General features: G+C 46.6%; 1 protein-coding gene across 1 annotated transcript in view; it reads left to right on the forward strand.

The window, feature by feature from the left end:
- Window positions 1–26,388, forward strand: part of LOC309835850 (ATP-binding cassette sub-family C member 4) — a 170,540-nt gene that overhangs the window by 28,067 nt on the left and 116,085 nt on the right. The window contains exons 4-12 of the mRNA XM_082675568.1: window positions 1,101–1,190; window positions 1,728–1,891; window positions 3,278–3,403; window positions 5,133–5,382; window positions 11,791–11,892; window positions 15,476–15,565; window positions 16,761–16,952; window positions 22,017–22,111; window positions 22,339–22,425. Of these exons, the coding sequence (XP_082531694.1) occupies window positions 1,101–1,190; window positions 1,728–1,891; window positions 3,278–3,403; window positions 5,133–5,382; window positions 11,791–11,892; window positions 15,476–15,565; window positions 16,761–16,952; window positions 22,017–22,111; window positions 22,339–22,425 (1,196 nt within the window). The remainder of the gene's footprint in view (window positions 1–1,100; window positions 1,191–1,727; window positions 1,892–3,277; window positions 3,404–5,132; window positions 5,383–11,790; window positions 11,893–15,475; window positions 15,566–16,760; window positions 16,953–22,016; window positions 22,112–22,338; window positions 22,426–26,388) is intronic.

Below are 26,388 nucleotides of genomic sequence, written 5' to 3' on the forward strand. Positions count from 1 at the left end.
TTTCAGAAGTTAAGGCACAGTATGGTTTCTTTCTTTCCTGTAGTGGCATCTCCCTCCCTCCCTCCCTCCGTCGCTCATATTTGCAAAGCATTTTTTACCTTTCAGAGTGTTTTCATTGGCCCTTTGCTACCATTCACACATCTCTACTGCACAGTCTGGTTACCTCTTGACTGTTTCACTGACCCCTAATTCTCCTTTCTTCCAAAAATCTCCTGGCCAATCACTTCTTCAGTTTAATTTTCCTAAAGTTGAGTTTCTCTAATGTGAAAAAACATTGACCGTTCCATGTTGCCTTCCAAAGTCCTTAGCTATTTCCCAGACCACCTTTCTAGCCAGATTTTGCATTTTCCCTCCCTGGAGTCTCTGCATGGGTTCCTCTCACCCACAGTGCCCTTCCCTTCTCTCCATATACTTTATCCTTTTCGTCGTCCTAGCTCCTCCCTCACCACAGTGTCACTTGGTAGAAACCTTCACCAGTTCCCTGTGCCACCGTATTTACTGTTCACACCTGTATCACAGGTGTTGGCATATATCTTGTCCCATCTCCAAAGACAAGAAGGCATGACTATCAGTAAATGTATCTCCAGGAGCACCTGGTTTCCTCCACGTAGTAGATAACAAATCTGCCATTCACCTCTCATACGTCCCCTATGATCTTATGCTCGGTGAAGAGTTATTTCCGTTCAGAGAATGAGGAAACTGAGAATACAGTGTGGAAATGATGTCACACACAAAATTAACGATTGATTTGCAGGCAGCTCCCCTGCCTTCATCTAATACGGCCTAAAATTCCTTTAGTTGGCTTCTAAGTATGAACCTACATCCCTTTATATTTGGGGCATGTCCAGGTTCATCAAAAAAAAAAAAAAGGTGGGAGATTTTGCGTCGGCCTCTGTTTGCTGTCCTTGTGGGCATGGCTGTCGCCACATTGAGGAGTCAAAGGGTAAACATGGGTTCCTAGAGCCCTGCTGTCAGGGGTCATGCTGCTCGTCCTGATACCACTCAAGACCCCGTGAAAACGTGCTCTGTTTTGTTATGTTCTAAGAGTGACTTGGTATCACCGCAGGGATCCAACTCTCTGTTACCCTCTCTTGTTTCAGGCACTTTGCCTGAGTAACTTGGCCATGGGGAAGACCACCACAGGCCAGATAGTCAACCTGCTGTCCAACGATGTGAACAGGTTTGATCAGGTAAGCTGCCCCTGGGGGATCCTTTTCCATTCCCTGTCCTTACTGTGTTTAGCTTTTGGGGATGCCAGGTGGCCAGGATTCTTTTGAAGACATAAGACAAAGAGTTCTCTTTATTCAACTCTCATTTCTTCTGCGTGCCTATGAGATGTAACAATGTGTATTGTCCTTTAGATGAGAATTTAATTTTTCTAATAATAAATCGGCAGCAGTGTTCGTGCCCAGCGTGGTTAGCGTCTCTAAGGGTGCTCCTGGAGTGGCCCTGCTTGACAGGGGCGGACTGTGAGGAAGCCCTGAGCTCATTTGTGGGATGGACAAAACTGAACTCTTCCTGGCACTGCCGGTCCTCCTCTCCCTGGGCGTCCCTGAGCATCACCTGGGGTGGATACTTGATTTCTGCTTTAGCAGGTTTAAAACCCACTGTGATCATTTCTGTTTAGGTTCCTGTCTGTTCTTTGACAGAAGATTGTTTCTAAATTGTGTCCTCACTGGTCTGGTTTTTATACATTCCTAAGAAGGCTTTGTTTTTCTTCTTTTAAGGTAACGATATTCTTGCACTTTCTGTGGGCAGGGCCACTGCAGGCTATCATAGTGACCATCCTGCTCTGGATGGAAATAGGAATATCATGTCTTGCTGGGATGGCGGTTCTAATTATTCTTCTGCCTTTGCAAAGCTGCATTGGGAAGTTGTTTTCATCACTCCGGTAAGAGAAACACTGGTGTAAAAAAGTGTTAATATGCAACTGGTAACATCCACCATCTGCTTGATGCTTTTGTTCAAAAACAAAACAAAAATGCCTTCTTTGGTCTCTTTGCATGTGCTGTAGACCCTTTAGGCTTAGCCAGTAGATGCTCCAGCCTTAAGCTGAGGTTTGATCCTGAGGCGGGAAAGGTGACAGCATTCGCTGGCTCCTCCCGGCACCGTGCCTGAACAAGCAGAGTGTCCTTAAGCGGAATGTACATTGAACAGTGTTATTTAAGCATTATTAAGTAGTAATGATCTTACAGGCTCAATTCCATATGCATCTATTTTTGTTATGCTTGTTTGTTAGAGCCATTTTCAGGTGTGTATATGTTTGCATCTTGTTTTTAATTCAATGTTTCCATTAAGCCCGAGGGCAAGATCGATCTTAAGTATGTCTGTATAAAGCCCCGCATTCCTAGCAGCCTGTGTGATAGAAAAGTGGCTGGTGACGAAGAGCCTCACGCTGCTTAGTTAGACGTGAAGCAGGTCCCAGAGGGTTGGTGGTTGGTCATTGTGCAGGTTGTCAGGTGATGGAGATGTTGTGCTGTTTGAAGCTCATTGAGTTCTTGTGTGTGTGTGTGTATCTTTCCGTGTTTTTTTTTTTTGTTTGTTTTGTTTTTGTTTTTTTTTTGGCGATACGCGGGCCTCTCACTGTTGTGGCCTCTCCCGTTGCGGAGCACAGGCTCCAGACGCGCAGGCTCAGCAGCCATGGCTCACGGGCCCAGCCGCTCCGCGGCATGTGGGATCCTCCCGGACTGGGGCACGAACCCGCGTCCCCTGCATCAGCAGGCGGACTCCCAACCACTGTGCCACCAGGGAAGCCTCGTGTGGTATTTTTTTTTTTCTCTACTTGGAATTTCGTTTCCTCTTTTTGCTTTGGAGAGATGTTCCTTATCCTTTGAGGCCCTGTTCCGATGCTACCGGGTCTCTGAAAGCCGTCTTGTTCTCCTTTCCCAGTAGAATTTACAGCCCCATCTTTTCTGCTCCCCAGCACTTTACTCCTATTTTATTACAGCACAGCCACTGTCTTCCTGTTAGAGTCGGCTGTCTTTCTGCCTCCCCTACCTGACCGTGACATCCTTGGGCAGATGGTTTGTATCTGATTAATTCTGGGTCTTCATTAGCGGATACTGCAAGTTCTCCAAGTTACTTCTTGAATTGGGCTGAATGGTTGGCTTCCTAATTGAAGTCTTCTCCATTTCTACTTTGAGTAGGACCTGCCTGTCTGTGCAAAAGAGCTGTAGGGAATCATTTGATCCCTGGTCTCTGGCTGTGCCACTGTTGCTGCTGATAAGGAAAGTTGGGCTGTGGCCACTAAGGCTCATCTCTCACATCTGTCCCTTAGGAGTAAGACTGCAGCTTTCACAGACACCAGGATCAGGACCATGAATGAAGTGATAACTGGCATCAGAATAATAAAAATGTATGGCTGGGAAAAGTCCTTTGCAGACCTTATTACCAGTTTGAGAAGGTAAGTGTTTGTATATATACAGCATATTTTCATAATTTATCTCATATTTACTGAATGGTTTAGAAGTCTTACCAAGTTTTCACATTAAGATGAACTTAACTACTATCCACTCCACCCCCAACATGTGGCAGTGGGGTTAAGTAGAACAGTGGAGACGTCATTTTAACCTGCTCCTCCATTTACCATCTTCTTAAAGGAAAAAAAATATATGCCTCTTACTTATACAGAAATTAAATTCCAAGCATTTCTGTCTTTAAAAAAAAATATTTATTTACTCATTCATTCATTCATTCATTTTTTTTTTTTGGCTGCATTGGGTCTTTGTTGCTGCACGTGGGCTTTCTCTGGTTGCAGCCAGCGGGGGCTACTCTTCAGCGCGGGCTTCTCATTGCCGTGGCTTCTCTTGTTGCGGAGCACGGGCTCTCGGTGAGCAGGCTTCAGGAATTGTGGCACGTGGGCTCAGCAGTTGTGACGCACGGGCTTAGTTCCTCCGCGGCATGTGGGATCTTCCGGGACCAGGGCTCGAACCCATGTTCCCTGCATTGGCAGGCGGATTCTTTTTTTTTTTTTTTTGCGGTACGTGGGCCTCTCACTGTTGTGGCCTCTCCCGTTGTGGAGCACAGGCTCCGGACGGGCAGGCTCAGAGGCCATGGCTCATGGGCCCAGCTGCTCCGCGGCGTGTGGGATCCTCCCGGACCGGGGCATGAACCCGTGTCCCCTGCATCAGCAGGCGGACGGACTCTCAACCACTGCACCACCAGGGAAGCCCTGCAGACGGATTCTTAACCAGTGCGCCACCAGGGAAGCCCCCAAGTATTTCTTAATAGCACAGATTCCAAATAAACAATGATTTAAGATGTTGACGTCTAAAACGATATTTAAACTAAAAGTATAATTTATGTTAATGTAGCACAAATGGGGAGATTATATAAAGGTTGGGTACTTATATTGGGCCAAACTTTATGAGTCAGTATTATTCATTCCAAACAAAGCCATAAATATATTTTTTGCTTTGCTTTGTTTGTAGAGTTTTTTCCCATCTTTGACTTAAATATCTGATGAGTGCTTATACTCCAGCCCAGGGTACTTAGAATTCTCTGGCAGTACCATGTCAGCTCTCACTTTGCACCTTTGTGGGTGCCCCTCCCTCTGCTGGGAATACACTCATCTTACTTCTTCTCTGGCCTCCGCCAAGCCCGACTGACTCCAGCTCATCTTCTCAGGGTCCACGTGTGTGTGACTTGCCCGGCCTCTATTGCTCCGAGTTACACGCCTCTGCTCTGCGCTCCCGCGGGGGCCGTGCTAGCGCCTCTGTCTAATGTCTTGGTGTCTCATAATTTTGGGGTTGTTTTCTCTATTCTTTTATGAGTTTGTCAACTCCTGGAGGGGATGGGCTGTGTCTTTCTGTCATCAGTGAGGAGCCCGGCACAGGACTTCTGGTTATGAATGGATGTTGACTGAATGTTCAAACCCAGTCTGATTGACCCAGAATGTTTAAAATGAGACACTAAGCCTCTGTTTAGTTGGAAGAGTGAAGTGGTGATGGAGTGTGTGGTCTTTGTGTCGGGCAGGCCCCGGGTGTGCACTGTGTAGTGTCTCCCGTGATGTGAGGGATGGTTTATCTTCATCTGTGTCCACTCCCTAGGAAGAGGCCACTCACACAGGGCACTTGAATTCATGTCTTGGATGTTGATGCTTCTTTTAAAATCTATTTCCCACTCTTTTCCAGGAAGGAAATTTCCAAGATTCTGAGAAGTTCCTACCTTAGAGGAATGAATTTGGCATCGTTTTTTGTTGCAAGCAAAATCATTGTTTTTGTCACCTTCACCACGTATGTGCTGCTTGGCAATGTGATCACGGCGAGCCGTGTGTTTGTGGCGGTGACACTGTATGGGGCTGTGCGGTTGACAGTCACCCTCTTCTTCCCCTCGGCCGTCGAGAAGGTGTCAGAGGCAGTCGTCAGCATCCGAAGAATCAAGGTTTGCTGACAAATAACTTTATTCACTTGTAGGTGGATTTTACCTAAAATGCCTCCTTTTATTTGGTGTCACTGTGTGCCGGTTAGGTGAGATCTAACTCTCACTGCCTAAGCTGGTGGTTGTTCCAGAAAGTCTTTAGTACTCCCGTCTTCTGACATAGGGTGCGTTATAAATATCTTAAGAGCCTGCTCATCTATGGGCAGTAGTATAAGTACCAGCGGTACAGGGCTCTTGTCGAGTAATGACTGCAAGACGATTAAGTTGTCTGAAAGTAGGAGAAGCAAACAGATCTCATCTCCTATGCTAACTCCACTGACTAGTCCTGGGGTGAATAGGATTCCTCTCTGGGCCGGGAGGGAATGAACATGCTGAGAGGTCTCTGTTCCTTGGGTAGGAAGCATGGCCTCAGTCTCACTTCATTCTCTGTGTTTAAAAATGGGTTCTTTCCTCCGTAAATGGTTTGCTTGTTGATTTCTGAGTATGCCTTTTCGATCTGCCTTTTAGTCCCTGTTCTCTTGTCACTTACGTGTAATCCTATCTCTAGCTGCCCTCTTCCCTTCAAACTTGTGATTCCTACCATACCCACAGTCTCTCTCTCTCTATTTAATCTGTCTGTAAATTGCCAGGGGTGAATAATTTACATCACCAAGATAAGAACCTGTAGATACTTAAGGAGTTGTGTGTTTATTAATTGGTGTAAAATGAAGATAAATTGGCTTTGTGAGCCGGCCTGGGCGTGAGCTTGAGTGTCTGGGCTTTACAACACATCTAATTTGTTTTGTTCCTACTTCTCGATAGTGATGGATGGCCAGTAATAGATCTCTTGTGAAGTTAGATAGCTTTGGCTGTGATTTTTATTTGATCATTCAGCCGTCATAAAAGGTTATGATGAAGTTTCTATAATATAAAAAGCTATTGCCCATAAAACAGATCAGTTATATGGGGTCAGTTCTGTTCCCCTGAATTTCATTCTTTCTTTTCTTTTTTTTTCCTTTAATTTTATGTATTTATTTATTTATTTTGGGCTGCGTTGGGTCTTCGTTCCTGCGCGTGGTCTTTCTCTAGTTGTGGCTAGCAGGGGCTGCTCTTCGTTGCGGTGCGCGGGCTGCTCAATGCGGTGGCTTCTCTTGTTGTGGAGCACGGGCTCTAGGTGCGCGGGCTTCAGTAGTTGTGGCGCATGGGCTTAGTTGCTCCGCGGCACGTGGGATCTTCCAGGACCAGGGCTCAAACCTGTGTCCCCTGCATTGGCAGGCGGATTCTTAACCTCTGCGCCACCAGGGAAGCCCTAATCATTCTTTTTGATGGGGGCTTCTAGTGACACTGTTAAGGGATGGTCCATGCAGTTCAATAAAATTTCTTTTATGAAGCTTTCACATCTCGAAAGAGGACATTTAGGGATATCCTTGAACTGTAGTGACGCTCTTAGTGACACAGTAAGCTGTCCAGATGGAGGCTTCACACGTGTGTTGTGCTGCTGTGGTTTTGTTATTGCTGCTGCCGCAGCTGCTGTCTTCAATCGGTGCTGCCGCGGTTGCTGTGTGGTCCGTGCGCTCCTGAAGCCTTTGCATGTCATCCCATTTAATCCTGATAGCAACTGAATGGGATAAGCATTAGTGTCCCCACCTTACAGATAAGGAAACAGGTTCCTATAACAGGTGAAATAGCTCACCTATCCTTACATAGCTAGTAAATGACAAGTAGGATCCTGCCCAAAGCCTTTTTGTTGTTGTTGTTTTTTTTGCGGTACGCGGGCCTCTCACTGCTGTGGCCTCTCCCGCTGCGTAGCACAGGTTCGGGACGCGCAGGCTCAGCGGCCATGACTCACGGGCCCAGCCGCTCTGCGGCATGTGGTATCCTCCCAAACCGGGGCCCGAACCTGCATCCTCTGCATCGGCAGATGGACTCCCAACCACTGCGCCACCAGGGAAGCCCAAGCCTGGTTTTTTAAACCATTGTTACATTGCCTTCTTAGTACCTTCTAGCATGTGGAACTTCTATTTAAGTGTTGTTTTCATCATCTGGTCTTAGTCCGAAGACCTTCAAAGTTTCCATGTTACTTGCAGAATCAAAATTTTAAACTCTACGCTCCATTGGCAGCTCTGTTTCACAGCGCACGACCCTCCACTCTGCTGGGGGAGGGGGGAAGACGGGTTGTCTGTGTGACCTGTCACATTCATCCCTGGTTTTGCCTCACTTTTTGGGCCTCCTGGGTTGCCTTCTTATCAGTCCTTGATTTAAGCAAATGCTGCTGAGCCTCCAGCAGCCCCATGTCCCTCTCCCAGCACTTTCGTTCGCGCTGATCTAGCGCTTCCATTTGTGTGCACGGCCAGCCCTGCACGGCCCAGCATCATGTCAAGTGGGGTGGTCGTGTTGTGACTCCCCAGGAGTATTCTAAGCCCCTTAACAGGAGAGATGGATTGTGGGCTGCTCTCAGTTTGGGGGCTGCAAAGTCACCTGGAATACTAAGGGGAGGAGAAGAGCAAGAATTTTTGTTCTTCCTTTTCCTGCTTCTCAGTTAGATGTGTTAATGCCTAATTAGAAGATGAGGACAGCAGCAAGAATGGAAGAAAACTAGGTGAGGTTTGACCATAGATGGGCTGGAGGCGTGGTGGGCACGTAGAGTTTAGAACAGAGTGTGGTTTAAGCCCTGCTGCCCCACTGCCTTCTGCAGCCTGGGACTCAGGAGACTGGATGGGCCATCTTCCAAGATTTCCACTCAGGTCATGTTTGGGGGTCCTAGGAAGAAAATGCACCACCCCTGGCTACCTTGGAGGTGGTGCGATGGTCCCCTTATTTTTCTGTTAGTAATGAAAGGGGACTGAAGGTCTTGGCATTGAGCTACTGCAATAGGATTAAAAATATCTTGTCTTAACTTAAACGCACTAAAAGTCTTCAGTGACTTTTACATCCAGTAAAATGTGTCTCTGAGGTTATATTGTTCACAAAGCTGCTTAGGTTTTCCCCTACCAGCCCCTGGGAAGTCAGTCTTTTTGGCTGCAGTTCTGACGTTGATACTTTCCCTCATGATGTGTTCTGGGTCTGCACTTCATGGCTCTAATGGCAGTTTAATTTCACCTTTTTCATCAGCCTGAGTCCTGGGGAAAAATGCAGTCAGCACTTCTTGCAACTTTACAAGCTGGTCATGTGTTGAATGGAGTCTCATTTAACCCCTGGAAGATTGTAACTTCTTTGCCTTAGCAGACCTATTATTTGTAGACAAGCGCTCAATAGATTTAATTCCTCATTTAAGGCTTACTTTTTCTTTTTTTTTTGAAAGTGGGGAATTTCTGTTCTACCATACATACACTGAATATTGAGGTTTTTATTTTTTACTTTTTTGCGGTACACGGGTCTCTCACTGTTATGGCCTCTCCCGCTGCGGAGCACAGGCTCCGGACGCGCAGGCTCAGCGGCCATGGCTCACGGGCCCAGCCGCTCCGCGGCATGTGTGATCTTCCCGGACCGGGGCACGAACCCGTGTTCCCTGCATCGGCAGACGGACTCTCAACCTCTGCGCCACCAGGGAAGCCCTGAATATTGAGGTTTTTTACCTTGGTAACACGCTTAAGGTAAAATTGGAATTTCTGTTTAGACAAGATGTATAACATACACGTATAACCTTTTGCTCGTTGCTCTGTTAGCTCAGACTATGTAAGGCTGTAGCCACGTAGTCACCGGTTGGACTGATTTGAACAGCCATGTAGTCTGTTCCTTCCCTTAGCCTGATACCCATGATGGGCCAACTCTGTGCAAGGCTTGGTCTCAGATGGAGTTGGGACTGTGTAAGTGCAGGAATCACCCAGTGTCTCCCCTCTTTATGACTTTATATCCCTATGAGGATTCAGAGGTCGGGAGGTCAGTGCCAGCCTGGATCCTCCTGAGCTGGTTCCCAGGAGGATTAGCATTTGAGATGGCCCAGAAGGATGGGTGGCGTCGGTACTCAGGGTGTCCAGGCAGAGGCCACTTGGGGATGTGGACATAGGTGCTGATGGCTCACTGGAGGGGTTGAAGTGTGCTGGACACTCTCAGAGGTGTTGTAAGGAGATCAGGAGGGAGTGGTGTTGGGGGAGGGTCGGTGGTGCTGGGGAGGCCTGGGGAAGGAACCAGCAAAAGAAAAGGCATATCAGTATTTGAAATGGTTAATAGAAGAGATTCTGAAATTATGTTGTTTCAAGAGGAAAGGAGAATTGGGAGAGGGATGAACTGTGGCAGAACAGGCGAGAGCTGGTACCTGGCTGACGATGGGAGAGGTGGTGTGGAGAGAGAACTCAGGCTGCAGTGGTTGAAAACCTGCAGAGGAGTCCTCAGACCACTGTCCATCCTGCCTCCTGCTGGACACGGGCTCGGGGCGGGTAGGAGCGGCCGTGCCCAGTGTTCCGGTTCTCAGTGAGCCTGGATGAGAGGAGGTGGGAACGAAAGGATAGCGTCTCCTGCCAGCTTGTCTTTGAGAGAAATGCAAGGATCTCGTCTTCCTTTTCCTTCACAGAAGCAGGTTTTTTTTGTTTGTTTGTTTTTTAAATAAATTTATTTATATATTTATTTATTTTTGGCTGCGTTGGGTCTTGTTGGTGCCCCTGGGCTTTCTCTAGTTGTGGTGCGTGGGCTTCTCACTGTGGTGGCGTCTCATGTTGCGGAGCATGGGCTCTAGGCACGGGGGCTTCAGTAGTTGTGGCACACGGGCTCTTAAGCGCAGGCTCAGTAGTTGTGGCGCATGGGCTTAGTTGCTCCGCGGCATGTGGGATCGTCCCGGACCGGGGCTCGAACCCGCGTCCCTTGCATTGGCAGGCGGATTCTTAACTACTGCAGCACCAGGTAAGTCCTCATGTTCAGTTTCAAGGTGTCAGCAGGGTCACAATTCCTCTGAATTCTATAAGGGGGAATCCTTTCTTGTCTCTTCTAGCTATTGGTGGCTGGAGACAAACCTTGGTGTACCTTGGCTCCTAACAGCCGTCACTCCAGCCTCCGTGTCCATTGTCACATGGCTGTTTTCTGCTTGTGTGTGTCTCTGCGTCTCTCTTCTGATAAGGACACCAATCATATTGCATTGAGGGCCCACCCTCGTCCAGTGTGATCTCACCTGAATTTATTGCATCTGCAGCAACCCTATTTCCAAATAAAGTCACGTTTTGAGGTATTTGCGGTTAGGACCTTAACATTTATTTATTTTCATCGGGGTGAGCAATTCTCCCTGTAACAAGTTCCATGGCTAGTATGATCCTCCAGGGTGTTAGGGACCCAGACTTCTCTCTTGTTACTCCTCTGCATGTGTGACCTTGACCCAGCTGGTAACCTCCAAGGCCCAGGCCGTGGGGTGGATGAAGGTCCTGGACATTGTCCCTTTCCACTGGCCTGGATGTAGTCACATGGCTACACCTATCTGCTCGGGAGGCTGGAGAGAGAGGGCCTCCCTCCAGGCTGCCACGTGCCAGCTGAAACCTGGGGTTTGTTTCTTGTTGAATTATGTGCAGCATTTGCAGGGCAAGAGGGAGTTTTCCTGTATATGATTATGTTAGTTCAGTAGTGGTTCGCAGGACTTGGTTTTATTCAACTGAATTGCATTGAATAGCTGCTAAGGGGTGTGAAAATAGCAAGCAGTGGAGGATGTGGCCATTCCTGCTGTCGAGGAGAGAGGGCGTTGACTAAGGAGAAGAGACAAGTGATTGTGAATAGATGCTTGTAAACTATTTTTTAAGAGACAGAAACTTAATAAGAGCATTTCATTTTTAGAGCAATGATTTGAGTGATAGTTAATGACAAGCAGTGATTGATTTAACGTGCATGAGGAGTAAAGCAGAGTGTACTTAAGTGCCCAGGGAAAGGTCGTGACCCAAAACAGGCAGAGCCAGGGTTTTCCTAGGTCTTGTGTTCCCAGCCTGTCCAGTGCCACCTGATACCTGCAGGCCTGGGAATGGCCTTCCTCTCCGTGTTCCTAGCAGTGTTGTATGGTGCTTGGCACATGGCGGGATTCAGTAAATGTTTACGGAATAATTCCCTACCAACTCTTTTGTTTATTGTTAGTAACACAAAAGTAAAACAATGGAAATATCAAGCTTTTAAATGTGTTGGAGTTTGCCGCCACAGTTTCTCCTTAGGGTGGAACCAGTACACTTGTTAAGAAAGTTACAAAGACAGCCTCAGGGCCAGGAACTCTTTATTTGTCATATATGTAATATATATCATACTATACCGTACACTATCTGTAGACTTTATTGTATATTGTTATAATAGTATATAATATTCCGCATATTACGTAGTCTGTTCTGATGTGAACCTACACGTTAAGTACAGTTGGCAAAATGACATGTAGGCTGTGTAAAGTTTTTTACTGCAAATTCCAAGCAAGCAGTTATTGTTGTTTATGCTTTTCTCCTGGAGTTTAAACAATCTGTGTTTTTCCTTTTTCTGTAGAACTTTCTGTTACTTGATGAGATAACACAGTGCAACCCTCAGCTGCCATCAGATGGTAAAATGATAGTGGACGTGCAAGATTTCACTGCTTCTTGGGATAAGGTAACACAGCCTGTGTACCAAGATTGTGACTGCTAAAGGACAGCAGATTTATCGGAGAACTTTGAGGTTTTACACCTGGTGCAAAATGTGACCTGCTAATTTACTGAAAGTATGTTATAAAAATTCTCAAAATCAGGAATTGGTTTGCAACTACTGGAGATTAAGTGTAAAATCAGCCTAAGACATTTGACATGTTGCTCTCTCTCTCGTTTTCAAGAGAGCTTTCAAAGTATTAGCACATTTTGACCTTAAAGTCCATATGTTTGTAATGTTAGAATTTATATTGATTGTGGAGAAAAAAAGCTGCAGTATGGAATGGGTTAACTGACAAATATACAACCAGTTGTTACAGACCAGAGGCTTTGGGGAATCGGTGTACCTTTTTTGCCTTGATGTTCTCAGATCATCTTATTACATACTGAGGCCATGATTTAGGACTTTGCTTTGGGGCAGGGTGGGGCTCCCCCATCCTAAGCTTCTCAATGGTTCTGGCTACTTTGGTGGCAGCCAGGGACGGGGAGGCGACAGCAGGAGGGCATAGTGAGCACCCGTGATTCCCAGTTGAAGGCTTGCACTGTGTGGCAAGCTGACAGGGAGAACTGGCAGTTCCGAACACTTGGTTTATTTATGACGTTCAGGCAAACAGGAAAAAGAGCAGGGTCGGCTCTCAAAACTGCGCACCTAGTGCAGCCCCCTTTTCTGACGACTGAAACATTCCTGCCTCCCCGGTTCAGTGGTCCTCTGTGGATCACTCAGTGAAACAGAACCCATACCGCAGGAGAGGGCATTCCATGTGGGGAATACTTACGCAGAGGATGAAAGACGGGGGAAGAAAAAAGCAGAAAGGGCAAAATGAGATTAGCAGTGATTAGCAGTGGTGGGAAGCCGCTCCCACCCCCAGGGCTGGAAGGACTCAAACGAGGTGGTGCCTCTACCAGAGGGTCCACCATCCGGTGCAGAGCCCAGGAGCTCGACTGCTGGTGGGAGTGGAGACCACAGTGCAAGTGTCCAGACTGTGCAGACTCCTCGTGTGTGTTCACGCCTGTCACACCAAGTGTGGTGCCACTTGCATCCTGTTCACCTACTTCTGATTCAGTACCTGCTTCCCCACCGACAAAACAGTAGTATGTTCCCAAGTAAACAAAAATATACCCCCTTAGCTTTCGCACATGGAAACTCTAACAAGGTACCGTATCTGACCTGATAGTTTCTCCTACCTTAATAGTGTAGATTTACCTCCTGCTTGGTATTTCTCATCATAATACACTCGAAGCATTTATGAAAAGCACCATTAGAATTCCATTACGATGGCAACTCTTTGTGAATGGTAACACATACTTTGTATGAAACATTAACAAAATCTCTTATACCAAACTACGCGGCATTATAAAATGAGCTGTTTTGTTGTTCTTGCAAGAACGTGATAACGTGCTCTCAGACTTCTGTGTAACTTGCAGTGTAGTACAGAACACCCTATTCTGTTGTCCTGGCCTTGCCTATGGAAGGCTGTGCCCTGGGCTGGGTCATTAGTAATTAGGGCCTCTCAGGTTAGGTCATGGGTGAAACATCCCTCGGGGATGGGGGAGTGGCACAGACCTTGGGGATTTTTGGAGAGAAGCGGAGTCTGAATGAATCCCCTGCTGGGTTGGGAGGCTGGAGATAGACATGGGCTTTCTAAGCTGCTCCGCTATACAGCCCCTTGGGCAGGTGGCAGAAGGTTTCAGGGATGCAGGTCTCATTCATGAAATGATGGGACTTGGTCTCAGTCTTTAAGGTTTAAAATAAATGGTCCTGTGGGAGCCTCCAAGGGACAGGGATTTCAAACTGTGAGTGGCAGCTGAGTGGGGCTCAGCTGATGATCCTGTGTAATCCGCATGCCCTGAGCCTGGATAACCAGGAGAGGACAGGCCTCAGTACCATGGGCTGTCGAGTGCTGCCCCCTTCTGGTCACGGCAGAGCAGTGCCCGATCCTGAAGCCTGAACAGGGAGGGAACTCAGTGTCTGGTCCTGACGGACTGTGAGGTGTGGTGACAGGGAGCTGATGTTTGTAAGTGGCCCACTATTTTGTCGTCTTAACTGAGTGAAAAATGGTAAAATAAGAACCCTAAGTGTCAGAGAAGAAGTGGAGAAGCTTAAATGTTTCTCACGTATTAAAGTCTAGCTTCCTATTTATCGATAGATTTGTAATTCCTGTAACATCTGGGGCTAGTGTTTTGGTGATGAAGAGCTTCAAGCCTGAACAGGGAGGGAAGTCCATGTGTTTTGCCCTGACAAACTGCAGGGCTGCAGCAGGAAGCTGTGTTTGTAGGTGGCTCATTACCGTGCAGTCGCAACTGAGTGAAAAGTAGCAAAATAAGAATGCAGGTGTTAATCGAAAAGAAAGGAGTGGAGTAGCTTTAAGAAGATGTCTCGTGTTAAAATATGGGGCTAGTTATTTTGATGATTAAAAATAATTATTTTTTCAGTAGCTGCCTGTATCTATAATCAGTTCAGTTCTTTCCAGAGAAATTTTCCATTTAGAACATTATCCAGACTTCTTATCCAGACCCTGTGCTTTTATTAGTCTTTTGGGCATTTTACTTAATCATACGTAACCACTTTTTTTTTTTTTAACATTAGCAGTTAAGATTTTTTTTAAACACTTAGTATATGTAAAGAAATACACATACCCCTAAGTCTCTTTATGATAGAATTTACAGTTTGTTCAAGAACATGACCTGTGATTGGCACGATGAGTACTTTATCCGTCTCCTTTGTGTTAGACTGTTTGCTGTGACATGTACCTCCGTGGTTTGTTTTTGTTTTTTTTAGGGTAGAAGTACTTTGTTGTCCCTATTTACCCAGAATAGGTAATGCATGTAAGGGGTACAAAACTGAGGCTTGATCACTCTAACCTACTGTGTTATACATAATCCCCCCGCCACCCCCATCCCCCCCCTTTTTTGGTTGTTAGTGTTAAATTGAATCTCTGGTGAAATTGGAGCCTTGACTGCCATTTATGTGACTTTATTTATCAAGAGCAACTTTATCATATAAAGCGCCCTGTTGCTTGCTGACCATTACTGAGATTCATTCTTTATCAAGTGAAAATAAAGAGATAAGTGGAGATGTCAAATTCTTAGTAGAGGACCAGCCATGATATGTACTTACACTGCCACCCTGTGGAGAGGAGTGAAGTAAACAACACCAATGGCTCTAATGAAAACTTACAAATGATTAAAAACCTCCCATACTGGATATTCTATTAATTATATTATATTAATAAGCTAGTGTGCATCATGGAGTTTGCATTTCGAGGACGGGCCGTGTCATTGCAACTACTTAAATTCTGTGGGTGTCTAGAGCTCTGTCCGTATGAAAATCTGGCAAAAGAAGTAGGCTTCCTAAAGGCAACTAAAGCTGTTTCAAAGGTGTTTTTTGATGAAGAGGCCCCCAGGACTCACTATCTTAAAATAGGAAGGACGAAAATGTGGGTTATATTAGCATATCAGTGACTTACGTTATTTTCGCTACTTTCTGAAGTTCGCTTTTTTATTTTATTGAAATGAACCGTAAACTTAAATTTGTAAACTTAAATTTACAGGCATCAGAAACCCCAACTCTACGAGGCCTTTCCTTTACTGTCAGACCCGGTGAGCTGTTAGCTGTGGTCGGACCCGTGGGAGCAGGAAAGGTAAGTTACGATGCCTTTCGGCAGCTTGATGCAATGCCACAGCCCCTGTGAAATTCTCAGAGTCGAGCCCAGAGCTGTAGGTAACACAGTTTGAATTGGATGTATCTCAAACAGCATTTCTCTGTTGCATGGAACATTAGTTTTGCAAGAAGGTTGCATGTCCAAATAAACGTGCATAAATGCCCATTTTGTTTTCCTTCCTGGTGCTTCCCGTTACACAGTTGGGAACTGCTTGTCGGGACTTTGGACGTCTCAGTGAAGGAAATGATTTATGTGACAGCTGTTCAGGACAGACTGAGACCGTGGGGACTTCTTTCTGTCACAGTGGGCCCTCCAGGAGGTCTGGAGGTTGTAATGGCTCTTCCGGGAAGCTCTGAGCATTTCCTCATGGGACTTGAGTTGGTCCCGTCAGTGCACGTGTAATGAGTGTGCAACCATGTGCTGGAGCTGAAGATACAGACGTGAGCAAGCCGCAGACGCCTCTGCCCTCCAGAGGCAGCCGGGTTCTGGGGCGAGACAGATACGCAGGCAGATCATTTCAGCCCAGTGTGGTGAGCGCTGTGATGCTGTGGACACAGACGCGCCACCTCTGTGTGTTGTTAAAGATTTGAAGGACATGTGCACGTGCACTTGGTCTGAAACAACAAAATACAGGAACCTAAACGTGGGATATGTACACGAGGGGGTGATGATTTAAGTTATGATGGAGTTTTGCTCTTTGGACACGACTCACTTCAGAGTATTTTAAAAAATAATCATCTTTCGGTATATTATTCATAGAAAGCTTTATTTAAGAACAAGTGTTTGTCAAGTAAAGGATACCCGGATGCAGGAACAACTGCACTAAACATCAGATACATGAAACTACACGTTCTGCTGGGCTGCTCTGCTAGTTAAGGATGTTAAACATTCTAACTTAGTCTTTGCTGAGTAGACCATTTCAGTTGCGGGAAACTCTTGGGCAGTTTAGATTGTCATAGTATTATATTAATATTCCTTATCAATCAATAGTGTACATTGACCAGTAGTGTTATTTTCAATTTTTTTGTCTCAACTGCCACAGCTGTACTTTATCCTCTTTTAAAGGAAAGGGTTCTATCGTTTATCAAGCGCCCAGGGTGGGGACAGTTGTTCTGCGGGGCGTGTCCGTCCTGAGTGCTGCCTGTTCACGCGTGTGTGTTGCCATCTGTTTCAGTCGTCACTGTTGAGTGCTGTGCTGGGGGAGCTGCCCCCGAGCCAGGGGCTGGTCAGCGTGCACGGGAGGATCGCGTATGTTTCTCAGCAGCCCTGGGTGTTTTCAGGAACTCTGAGGAGTAATATTCTATTTGGGAAGAAATATGAAAAAGAACGATATGAAAAAGTAATAAAGGCTTGTGCTTTGAAAAAGGTGAGTCATGCCTTTTGAGTTATATATACTCGAATTTCAAATGATGATAGTGTTGGTTTAAACTACAAGGTTTGTTAAAAGACCTTTTAATGTTGTTTAATGCTTTTTTTTTTTTAACATCTTTATTGGAGTATAATTGCTTTACAATGGTATGTTAGTTTCAGCTTCACAACAAAATGAATCAGTTATATATATACATATATTCCCATATCTCTTCCCGCTTGCGTCTCCCACCCTCCCACCCTCCCTATCCCACCCCTCCAGGCGGTCACAAAGCACCGAGCTGATCTCCCTGTGCTATGCGGCTGCTTCCCACTAGCTATCTACCTTACGTTTGGTAGTGTATATATGTCCATGCCTCTTTATCGCTTTGTCACCGTTTACCCTTCCCCCTCCCCTGTTTAATGCTTTTAAGCTGGTCTTCTGGATGAACATGTACACACGTATGCTACTGTTTGAATTCTGATGTGGTAACGACGCCCACAGAATGCCTTTTTGGGGGAGGGGACTTTCACTTTGTGAAGTTTCATTCACTTTTACCTTCTTTTTTTAATGCACAATTACAAAAATTTGTGAAAATAGAGAGCACAGTTTAATGAACTCTCAGTTACCCACCCCCAGCTTCAGCCAGGATCAGCTCGTGGCCAGTCTTGCTGCATCTTTACCCCTGCCCACTGCTGGCCCCACTCCCACCCCAGATTATTCTGAAGCAGATCCTAGGCCTCAGATTAGTTCATCTGTAAACATTTCACTAGTTTTCTCTAAAAGATAGGAAAGCCTCTGGAAAAAAGTCGCCACGTTATTGCACCTGAAAAGTAACCTGAATTTCCTGAATATCATCAGTGTTCTCGTCAGTGTTTCCATGTTGTTAATCATCTCACTGGGAAATTTCTTTAACCTTTGGCTTGAGTCGGGCTCCACGTAAGGTCTGCGCCTTGCACTGGGTTGATGCCTCCCTGGTCCCTTTCATTCTCTAGGTTTCCCTCTCCGCTTCACTTTTGACTTGTAATTTATTATTTAAAGAAAAAGTAATGCTTTAACATTTCTTCTTAATATGGCCTATTTTCATTGGGGAAGAGATTGTTTTCAGAAATGACATTGAATTTCATAGAAAATGGAAAATGAAACATTTCTCTGTACCTGGGGATTTAAATGAAATTAGTGAATCAGTTATGCAAACTGAACTTAGCTTGTAGGATAATATAATTTAGTGAAACAAAAGAAAAAATGTAAATACTGATAAATACTGTGTTATTCTCTTTGGTCATAAAAATCTGCATAATGGCGTTAAAGAGCTCTTCCCCCCCACCCCAACCCCCCACCCCCAACCCCAACCCCAGGGTCTGGTCAGAGCAGTCTGAGCTTCCTATTGTTCTTTTATACTGTGAGGAAAAGGCTGGGACAGGGTTTCAAAGGTGTGGTGTTAAAGGCCTGTGTGGAAATAGTTACCCTGCTTGAACAATGGCTTGAACATCATAGACTGTGTTAGATGAGTAGCATTTGATGATGTGCTGGGCACAACACAATTGTTTGCTTGTTTAATGGGCTTCTGTTTCCTTCTCGTGCGTTATGGTTAATGGGAGATTTTTCGTTTACAGAAGTGAAGTAAAGTTGACAGTAATGAAGTAGAATTTTAAAAAAATGATATACGAAAAGGGGAAATGCAAATGTAAAACAGTAAGAAAAATAGCTCTCATTTATTCAGAGTCCATGTGGAAGTCATTTTTCTGTTTGTCACTCACATGCAAGCACACATGACAAGGTGTATGAGTTATTAATCTTTTACAAGGCTCTTTGATGTTACCATCCTCATTTTATAATTAGTAAAACTGAGGCTTGAGAGATGGAATGCCTCACCTCTACATTTGCAGCTCAGGTTTAAGACCCAAGGGGGTCAATGTTTTGCCCCAGCCCCGTGGGGTGATGGGACCAGTAACTCGGGCCGTGTCCTGGGGCTTCACCCACCCTCGGATGTCTGTGCAGCACAGACTCTGGTGGGAAGGGCCCCTGTGGGATTGGGCTGCACAGCGATTCTTCTGTACGTGATGTGAGGTTTATAAGCACGGACTGCTCTCCTGTTGTGCTGCGTGGTCGGGACATAGAGTTGGGGCCCCTCGTGCCCATTCCCTGCTTGGCAGGAAGGGAGGCCCAGGGCGGAGAAGGAGCGGAGAGCAGAGTCCTGGCCCCGGCTTCGTCACTTGCCTGCTGTCACTTTGGACACGTCCTGTTTCCTGCCTGGGCCTCTGACGTTTCTGCAGCAAAATGAGGGCGTTGGGTCAGAGGGTTTCCAAGAGGTTTTGCTGCTGCTCTGAAATGAAATCTATGTGTCAATGAATGGTCATAAGACCGTTACAGGTAATATTGGTGTCGTGGAATTATTTTGACCTGTAGATACAGAGACCACATGTGTAGTAGGAAAAAAAAGTGTGGTCTTTGGAGAGAAATGGTCCCGAGTAGTAATTTCAGGTGTTTCTCTGTTTCCTTTTTATAAAATGAGGGGGAGGTGTGGGTTTGTTGTAAAGAGAAAGGCAATGTTTGTAAAATGCAAACCCGCCAGGTTTTCAGTAAATACATACATAGAAACAAAAATAATAAAGATTTCTTTTTATGGGTGGTTCCCATAAAATAGGAAAAAGCAGCATTTCTTTTATTACATATCTTAATAACTAGATGCTTTATACTAGATCTAATTGAAGTACGTGTTTAACTTCATTGAGCCGAAAACGTATCTGTAGTTAAAATATAAAGTAATCACATTTGGCAACGTCGAATTAAGCTGATGCCATATTCAAAGTGACCCTATAGGGAGTTATACAACACAGTGTAGGGAACCACCTAATAATGTTTGGCCTGCTGTAGGGATCGTGTTTAAACTGCAAGGCTTAGGAGATAGAAGGTTCAGGGAATGAGTTTCAGTTTCTCTATTTAGTAGGGAAAAAATCATGCGATTTCAGCTGCTTTTCTGAACCTCACCTGGCCTCAGTTTCATCATCTTTAAAATGGAAATCATAGTGCTATCGGCCAAATGGATTTAAAGCTGTGATGAAAGGCAGTTTTATGCTGTTTGACTCTGGAACCCAGCCCTCCTCTGCCAGGGGCTCACGTCAGGTCCCCGTTAAATATTTTAACAGTCTGTTCCATGTTTGTACACGAAGTCTCCAGCATCCCTAAAGGGCCCTTGATGTGCTTCTGGACAGAAGGCATCAAACCAGCGTCGCCATTTCCTAGTTTTCCCGTAGTTTGTATGTCTGCTTTCCATGGAAGATTGGTGAAGAAGAATACCTTCCTGTCAGTGGGAGGAATTGTAATATATAATGAACTCAGGCTTTTCCCCTTTAACCTAATCAGAAAATGGTGGCTGGGAAAGCAGCCTGACTTGGATTTTACTTCAAATCGTCTAAAATGTTTTCCCATTCGTGCTGGTCCTTAAATAGACTGCAGAGCTAACAGCACGCTGGAAGTCCTCCTACCAGACTTGCAGAGAGAGCCTGTTTCTTACGCCCTGACTGTGCTCGAGTGGGTCTAAGTGCCTTTTCTAAAACATGGTTCGGGTTGCCGCACTACAGTGTGGTGCTGTTTTGAGAAGGAAACCAAAACGGCATAAAATGGAGGCGTAAGAACTAAGCAGAACAGTTTGCAAGGACTGTCATCAGTGAAACAGAGGCCAAGTAAACTGTGTGTGTGTGTGCGTGTGTGTGTGTGTGTGGAAGGCTGGGAACGTATCTTAAAATGGCTTATTGTATCTCAGGAAAACCCAAAGCAAGCGATGGTAGTAAAGAATTAAGGTGAAAAAATGATGAATTTTCATGACAGAGCAATTGCTGCTTTTCATCTGATGCTCCGCATTTAAGCTTTGAGTGTACAGGGCACCTGTGTGTGCCTGTGTGTCTCTGTGGCTGTCAGGGAGGGTTATGACGGGGATGGTCTCTTTCTTTTCCTTGTGGTCATGTGCTATGCGTGTCATGATTCACACTCTGCGTGGATTTTCACTGTTGGTGTGATGAGAAAATAGACCTCAATCACCAATAGCAAGTTACAATCCCTTCACGTCCTTATTCCATTTATGGAGGGTGTTTGTACGCTTGTTTTGATTCTCACAGGATCCTTGAGTTTAGTGATTGTTTCTGCAGCACATTTCTGTAGAAGTTGAAAATGAGACTTAGGGATTTCAAAGGACTGGTTTATCATGGAGATCCCAGTGTGCCACTAGTTCTCTCCCCAGATTTGCTGAAGTAGAGACCAGGAAATGAGGGCTTCATTTGTAGAAAGGTAGTCTGTGTATCCTAGGTTGATGCCTGAGGGGTTTAGTAGAAAACAAACTCTGCAAACTCTGCTTGTCTATGCCAGGATCTGTCAGATGACAATTACAGGCAATCTGAATCTAAGCCTGCTTCATCCTCCAACAGATCTACTCCAACCCCCTCTGAACTGAGCCCTTGTCGACCCCAGTAGTGACTCACTTTCCCTCCTTTACTCCCTATCCCTCTAAGCCGGCTTCCTTTTTCTTCTAGTCCTTAGTACTTGCACTCATGTTAATTTTCCATCTCCCATCACGGAAAGAAACTCTAGGGACTTTGTTTCCTCTTGGATGAATTCCTTGTGCCCAGAACACTGCCTGGTATATAGTTAATCCTTAATAAATGTGTGTCAAAATAGTCAACTGCATAAATGCTGTGAAAAACTACAGAATGAAAAAAAATGAAAAGCCCTGAGAGGTTTTTTTTAACGTTTAATGTTACAATTTAGTCACTATAAAATATACCCATTGCTGTTGATCAAATACTTTTATAAAGAACTGATGCTAGAAGGTTAGCATGATAAGAGGTACACGGGCCTCTCACTGTTGTGGCCTCTCCCGTTGTGGAGCACAGGCTCCGGACGCGCAGGCTCAGCGGCCATGGCTCACGGGCCCAGCCACTCCGCGGCACGTGGGATCCTCCCGGACCGGGGCACGAACCCGTGTCCCCTGCATCGGCAGGCAGATTCTCAACCACTGCGCCACCAGGGAAGCCCGAGAACACATTTGAAATCTTTCTCTTTTTCCCCTTTTCTGTCTCCATGTAGGATTTACAGCTTTTGGAGGATGGAGACCTAACCGTGATAGGAGACCGGGGAACCACGCTGAGTGGAGGCCAGAAAGCCCGGGTCAACCTCGCCAGGTAAATGGCGTTTCAGTTGCCTTCCTGCCCCTCCCTCCTCCATGGCTCCTAGTGGAAGCGAGCACGCAGACCCCGCTCACCGGGTGGGCCCGGTGTGAAGCAGGGTCTTGGCCCTTTTCCATGGGCTCTTGGAATGAATAATGATTTGCTGGACACCATCTTGATTCAAAGATGGGACACGGGAAGCTTGAAGCGTCCTTCTCCTGACATCTCTCTACGTTTCCTAGAGCCGTGTATCAGGATGCAGACATCTACCTCCTGGACGATCCGCTCAGTGCAGTAGATGCAGAAGTGAGCAGGCACCTGTTCGAGCTGTGAGTTTGCTCCTGTTTTCTATCATTTCTGCTTTCCAGGAACCCCGCAGAGATCAGGGAAGAGAGCTCAGGAGGGCGTGTGTGCTCCAGGAGACTCGGCTCATTCTGCCCTGGTGTCCCTGTCCCCCCTCCCTTCCCTCCACAGCAGATCCGTCCTAGAGAACTTTTGCATGAGGATGAGGTCGAGATAGGAAAATGCAGAAGGAGCTTGCAGTGTGTGGAGGCCAGTGGAGTCCATGCTTTGGGGAGGAGAGGAACAGATGGCAGATTTCCCCTTGCTGCTTGTAGTTGACAACCACACATTGTGGGTGGATCCAGCCCCAGCAGTAAGAAAGGCGACGTACGTACGGTGTTTAAATCAGAGAGTGGGACTCAGTAGCCTGGCACTTGGCTGCCGGTCCTTTTCCTCCATCAGTTGTTTAAGGCATGTTAGAATCCAAGTTCTCAGTAGTGACATAGGGCTTCCATGGAAAGGCCTTGTTGGTTTATGCTTATTATTGTATCGGTTTGGAAATACTTAATGAAGCCTAGAATTTAAGAATGATTTTTCTTCCACCTCAGAGTATGACCTCAGATATTTAACATTGCTTCATGGATGCTTACTGGAATTAATACTTAGACCCACATTGTAGGGTTAAGTTGAATTTCAAACTCGGTATCTAATACCTGGCTGAAATGCTGACTTTCACTTGGAGTTTCCGGAATTTGTTGTCAGTGGCTCTTGTTTGGCCACGGAACCCCAGAAGCAGAACAGCTCTATGCTTTTCTGTGTATCATGTGTCCCAACACACGCTGACTGAGGCCTCTGTGGAGTCTAGACTGGCCTCTTCGAAAGCCTCGTGAACTTGCTTTTTCTGAAACGCCACCCACATCTACCCCACGGTTAGTTACCTTGCTGTTCACCTTGTTAAAGCCAACGAGCCCTTCCAGCTGCACTTATTAAAGCCCTACTGTGTGCACTGAGGTCCATGCCCTTACAGATGTTGTTGCACAAAACCTCTCAGTTTACAGAGGAGAACAGTGAGCCAGGAGAGGGGAAGGACCCACACGGGGCAGAATAAGGGAGACCGAGACGTTCAGCTCTCATTTCTGCCTCTAAGGAATCTGTCTCTATGGAGCTTGTTAAGACAGATGCCTGGGAAAAGGTCGGCAGAGTCGCGGTTTAGAGGGTTTGGATATAGGATGGTAGATGCTAAGTGGAAGTAGAAGTGGGCAGCTGTAGGCTTTCAGGTGAAGTTGGAAAGCTCCCTGTGCACTGGCCTTAGCGGGAAGTGCCCTGTGGGCCTGCAGGCTGGAAGGGTTTGTGGAGGCTGAGAATAGGATTCAGTTCCTTTTGCTAAATGGGAAGAAGCAAGGCTGTGAGAACAACAGCAGGCACGTCCTCGCCTGGAGGATGCAGGTTGTGCGGCAGAGAGAAGCAATTTGAAATTTTCGCCGTCAGTTCCTCTTAGTTTGCTAGGGCTCTGTCTGTCCAGGCTGCTCTCACAGGAGACCATAGACTGGGCAGCTAAGACACAACAGAAATTTATCTCTCATAGTTCTGGAAGCTGGGAAAGCCCAAGGTCAAGGCAATGTCAGATTTGGTGCCTGGTGAGGGCCCCATTCCTGTGTCTTCACATGGCAGAAGGGGTGAGGGAGCCGTTTGGGTTCCTTATATAGGGACACTGATCCCATTCATGCAGGCTCTGCCCTCATGACCTAATCACCTCCCTACGGCCCCATACCTTCACTATGGGGATTAGGTTTCAGCGTATGAATTTTGAGGGAAAAAAACAGTCTGCAGCAGCCTGTTACATGGTGAAGGCTGGAAGGTCAAGATCAAGGTGTGGGCAGGTTTGGTTGCTGCGGAAACCTCTCTTCCTGACTTCCGATGGCATCCTCCTTGCCGTGTCCTCTCTCTGTGTCCGCACGTGATCTGTTCTCTGTCCATGTGCCCTGCTCTTAGGTATTGGGCTCCTCTGTTTCTTTGTTTTTTTTTTTTTGTTTTTTTTGCGGTACGCGGGCCTCTCACTGCTGTGGCCTCTCCCGTTGCGGAGCGCAGGCTCCGGACGCGCAGGCTCAGCGGCCGTGGCTCACGGGACCAGCCGCTCCGCGGCATGTGGGATCTTCCCGGACGGGGGCACGAACCCACGTCCCCTGCATCGGCAGGCGGACTCCCAACCACCGCGCCACCAGGGAAGCCCGGGCTCCTCTGTTTCTGAGGACCCCAGTCAGATTGCATTAGGCCCAGCGTAATTAAGGGTAACAATTATTTCTTTAAAGGCCCTGTCACCAGATACTAAGGTACTGGCGAATAATGTGTCAACATGAATTTTTGGGGGGAAAAACTTCATTCGCAGCAAGTCCTAAGTAGCATAGTAAAGAGGCTTTCGCAGAGTCAGCAGTGTGAGAGAGAGACGGGTGAGGCCGCCCTGAGCTCTGGGTACTGGGAGCTGGGATTCCACATCCACTAAGCAGGGGCCATTGGCGGGCTCCACCAAAGTCTGTATGTAACTTGTGCTTCGTTTTGGGGTGGTGAGAGAGCTCTGGAGATCCATGGTGCTGATGGCTGACGACAGTCTGAATGTACTGAATGCTACTGAGCTGTATGCTTAAAAATAGTTGAAATGGTAAACTTTACATTATGTATATTTTACCACAATAAAAAAAAGTGCCCAAGTTAGCATTGAATCTTTCAGCACACAAGAGCAGGGCAGCCGACACGTGGCATGGCCTCCAGCTCTCTGGTCTGACCCCCTTTTCCCACCCTCTCCTGATCGTGATTTTATGAATTTTCCCTTAGGGAAGTGCCTTGTGGCTTGTCACGGGTTCAGTGAAAGGGCGCTAATGCCGTGACAGAGGTTCCCCACCCCCCATCCTCCTGGCATCACGGGCAGTTCAGCCTCCCTGTTCCCAGGGTGCTTAATACCACAGAAGTTCTCCCAAGTTCTTCTAACAGAGGCAGTATTTATAGCTGTTGGGTTTAATGACCTTGGATGTACACTTGATAGAAGCAAGCTTGTTCAGACTGTTGTTTGCTAATCAGAACCACATTCTCTGGGGAAACTTAGGGCAGGGAGCACGAATGCAATTTAGGAAATCGCTCAGCAGCAACTGGAGAATGTTCTCAACGAGTTAGAAAATTGGATGGAACAGTGTGCTCTGAAAGATGGTGGTCGTGTCGAAGCTTAGTAATGGGGAGTGTTTTGTATTAAAAGTGAACAAAGTGCACTTCTACTTGCTGTTGACAGTTTCCTTCAGTCATGAATATATATTGAAGGTTGTTAAGGTTTGTGAATTTTCCAACTATACGTTGTAAGCCTTAAGTGGATTCTCTCACCTACAGAAGGTTAGAGCCTTAGGTGAACTGATGCAGTCTCACCTGTGTCCAGCTGTGGATCCCGTTTTGGTTCAGAGAGCCCCACGTCGCCAGAGCCCCCGACTCCTGCGTCACCAGCTCTTCGGGCCTGTCCTGGTCAGATGCCCTCGCTGCTGTCCACACAGTTCGTCCTCTCTGCTCCAGCCCCTCACAGACCCCCCTCATGTTCAGGCTGCAGATCCAGGTCCTCAGACGGAGAACGAGCTCCTTTGCCATCTGCCCCCATCAGCCTTTCCAGCTGGCCCTCACACCCACTCGGCCTTCCAGCCGTGCCGGCTTTGTGACGGGCCCTTTCTCACACCTGTCTGTCTGTAGATACTGCTCCCTCTGTGCCAGAGCCCCTGCCTTTCCCTCCTGTTCCTTCAGGGGGAGCCTGTGCCCTTCTGTCTTCCCACAGCCCTCGGTGGGTTGCACTTGACCACTTATCAGTCCTCCCCACCCGCTATAAGCTGTGAATGCATGAAGACGCCTTAGCAGGGCACGTTCTGTCCCAGGACCCTTGGACCTGCTGTGCCTTCTTCTAGGGACGTTTCCCCAGATAGGCTCCCGTGTCACCCCCATCTAAGGCAGCAGCCCCCCTTGCTTTTCCTTCAGAGCACACATCA

This window comes from Grampus griseus (assembly GCF_964374135.1).
Source record: "Grampus griseus genome assembly, chromosome: 18".
In the NCBI taxonomy this organism is placed as follows: domain Eukaryota; kingdom Metazoa; phylum Chordata; class Mammalia; order Artiodactyla; family Delphinidae; genus Grampus; species Grampus griseus.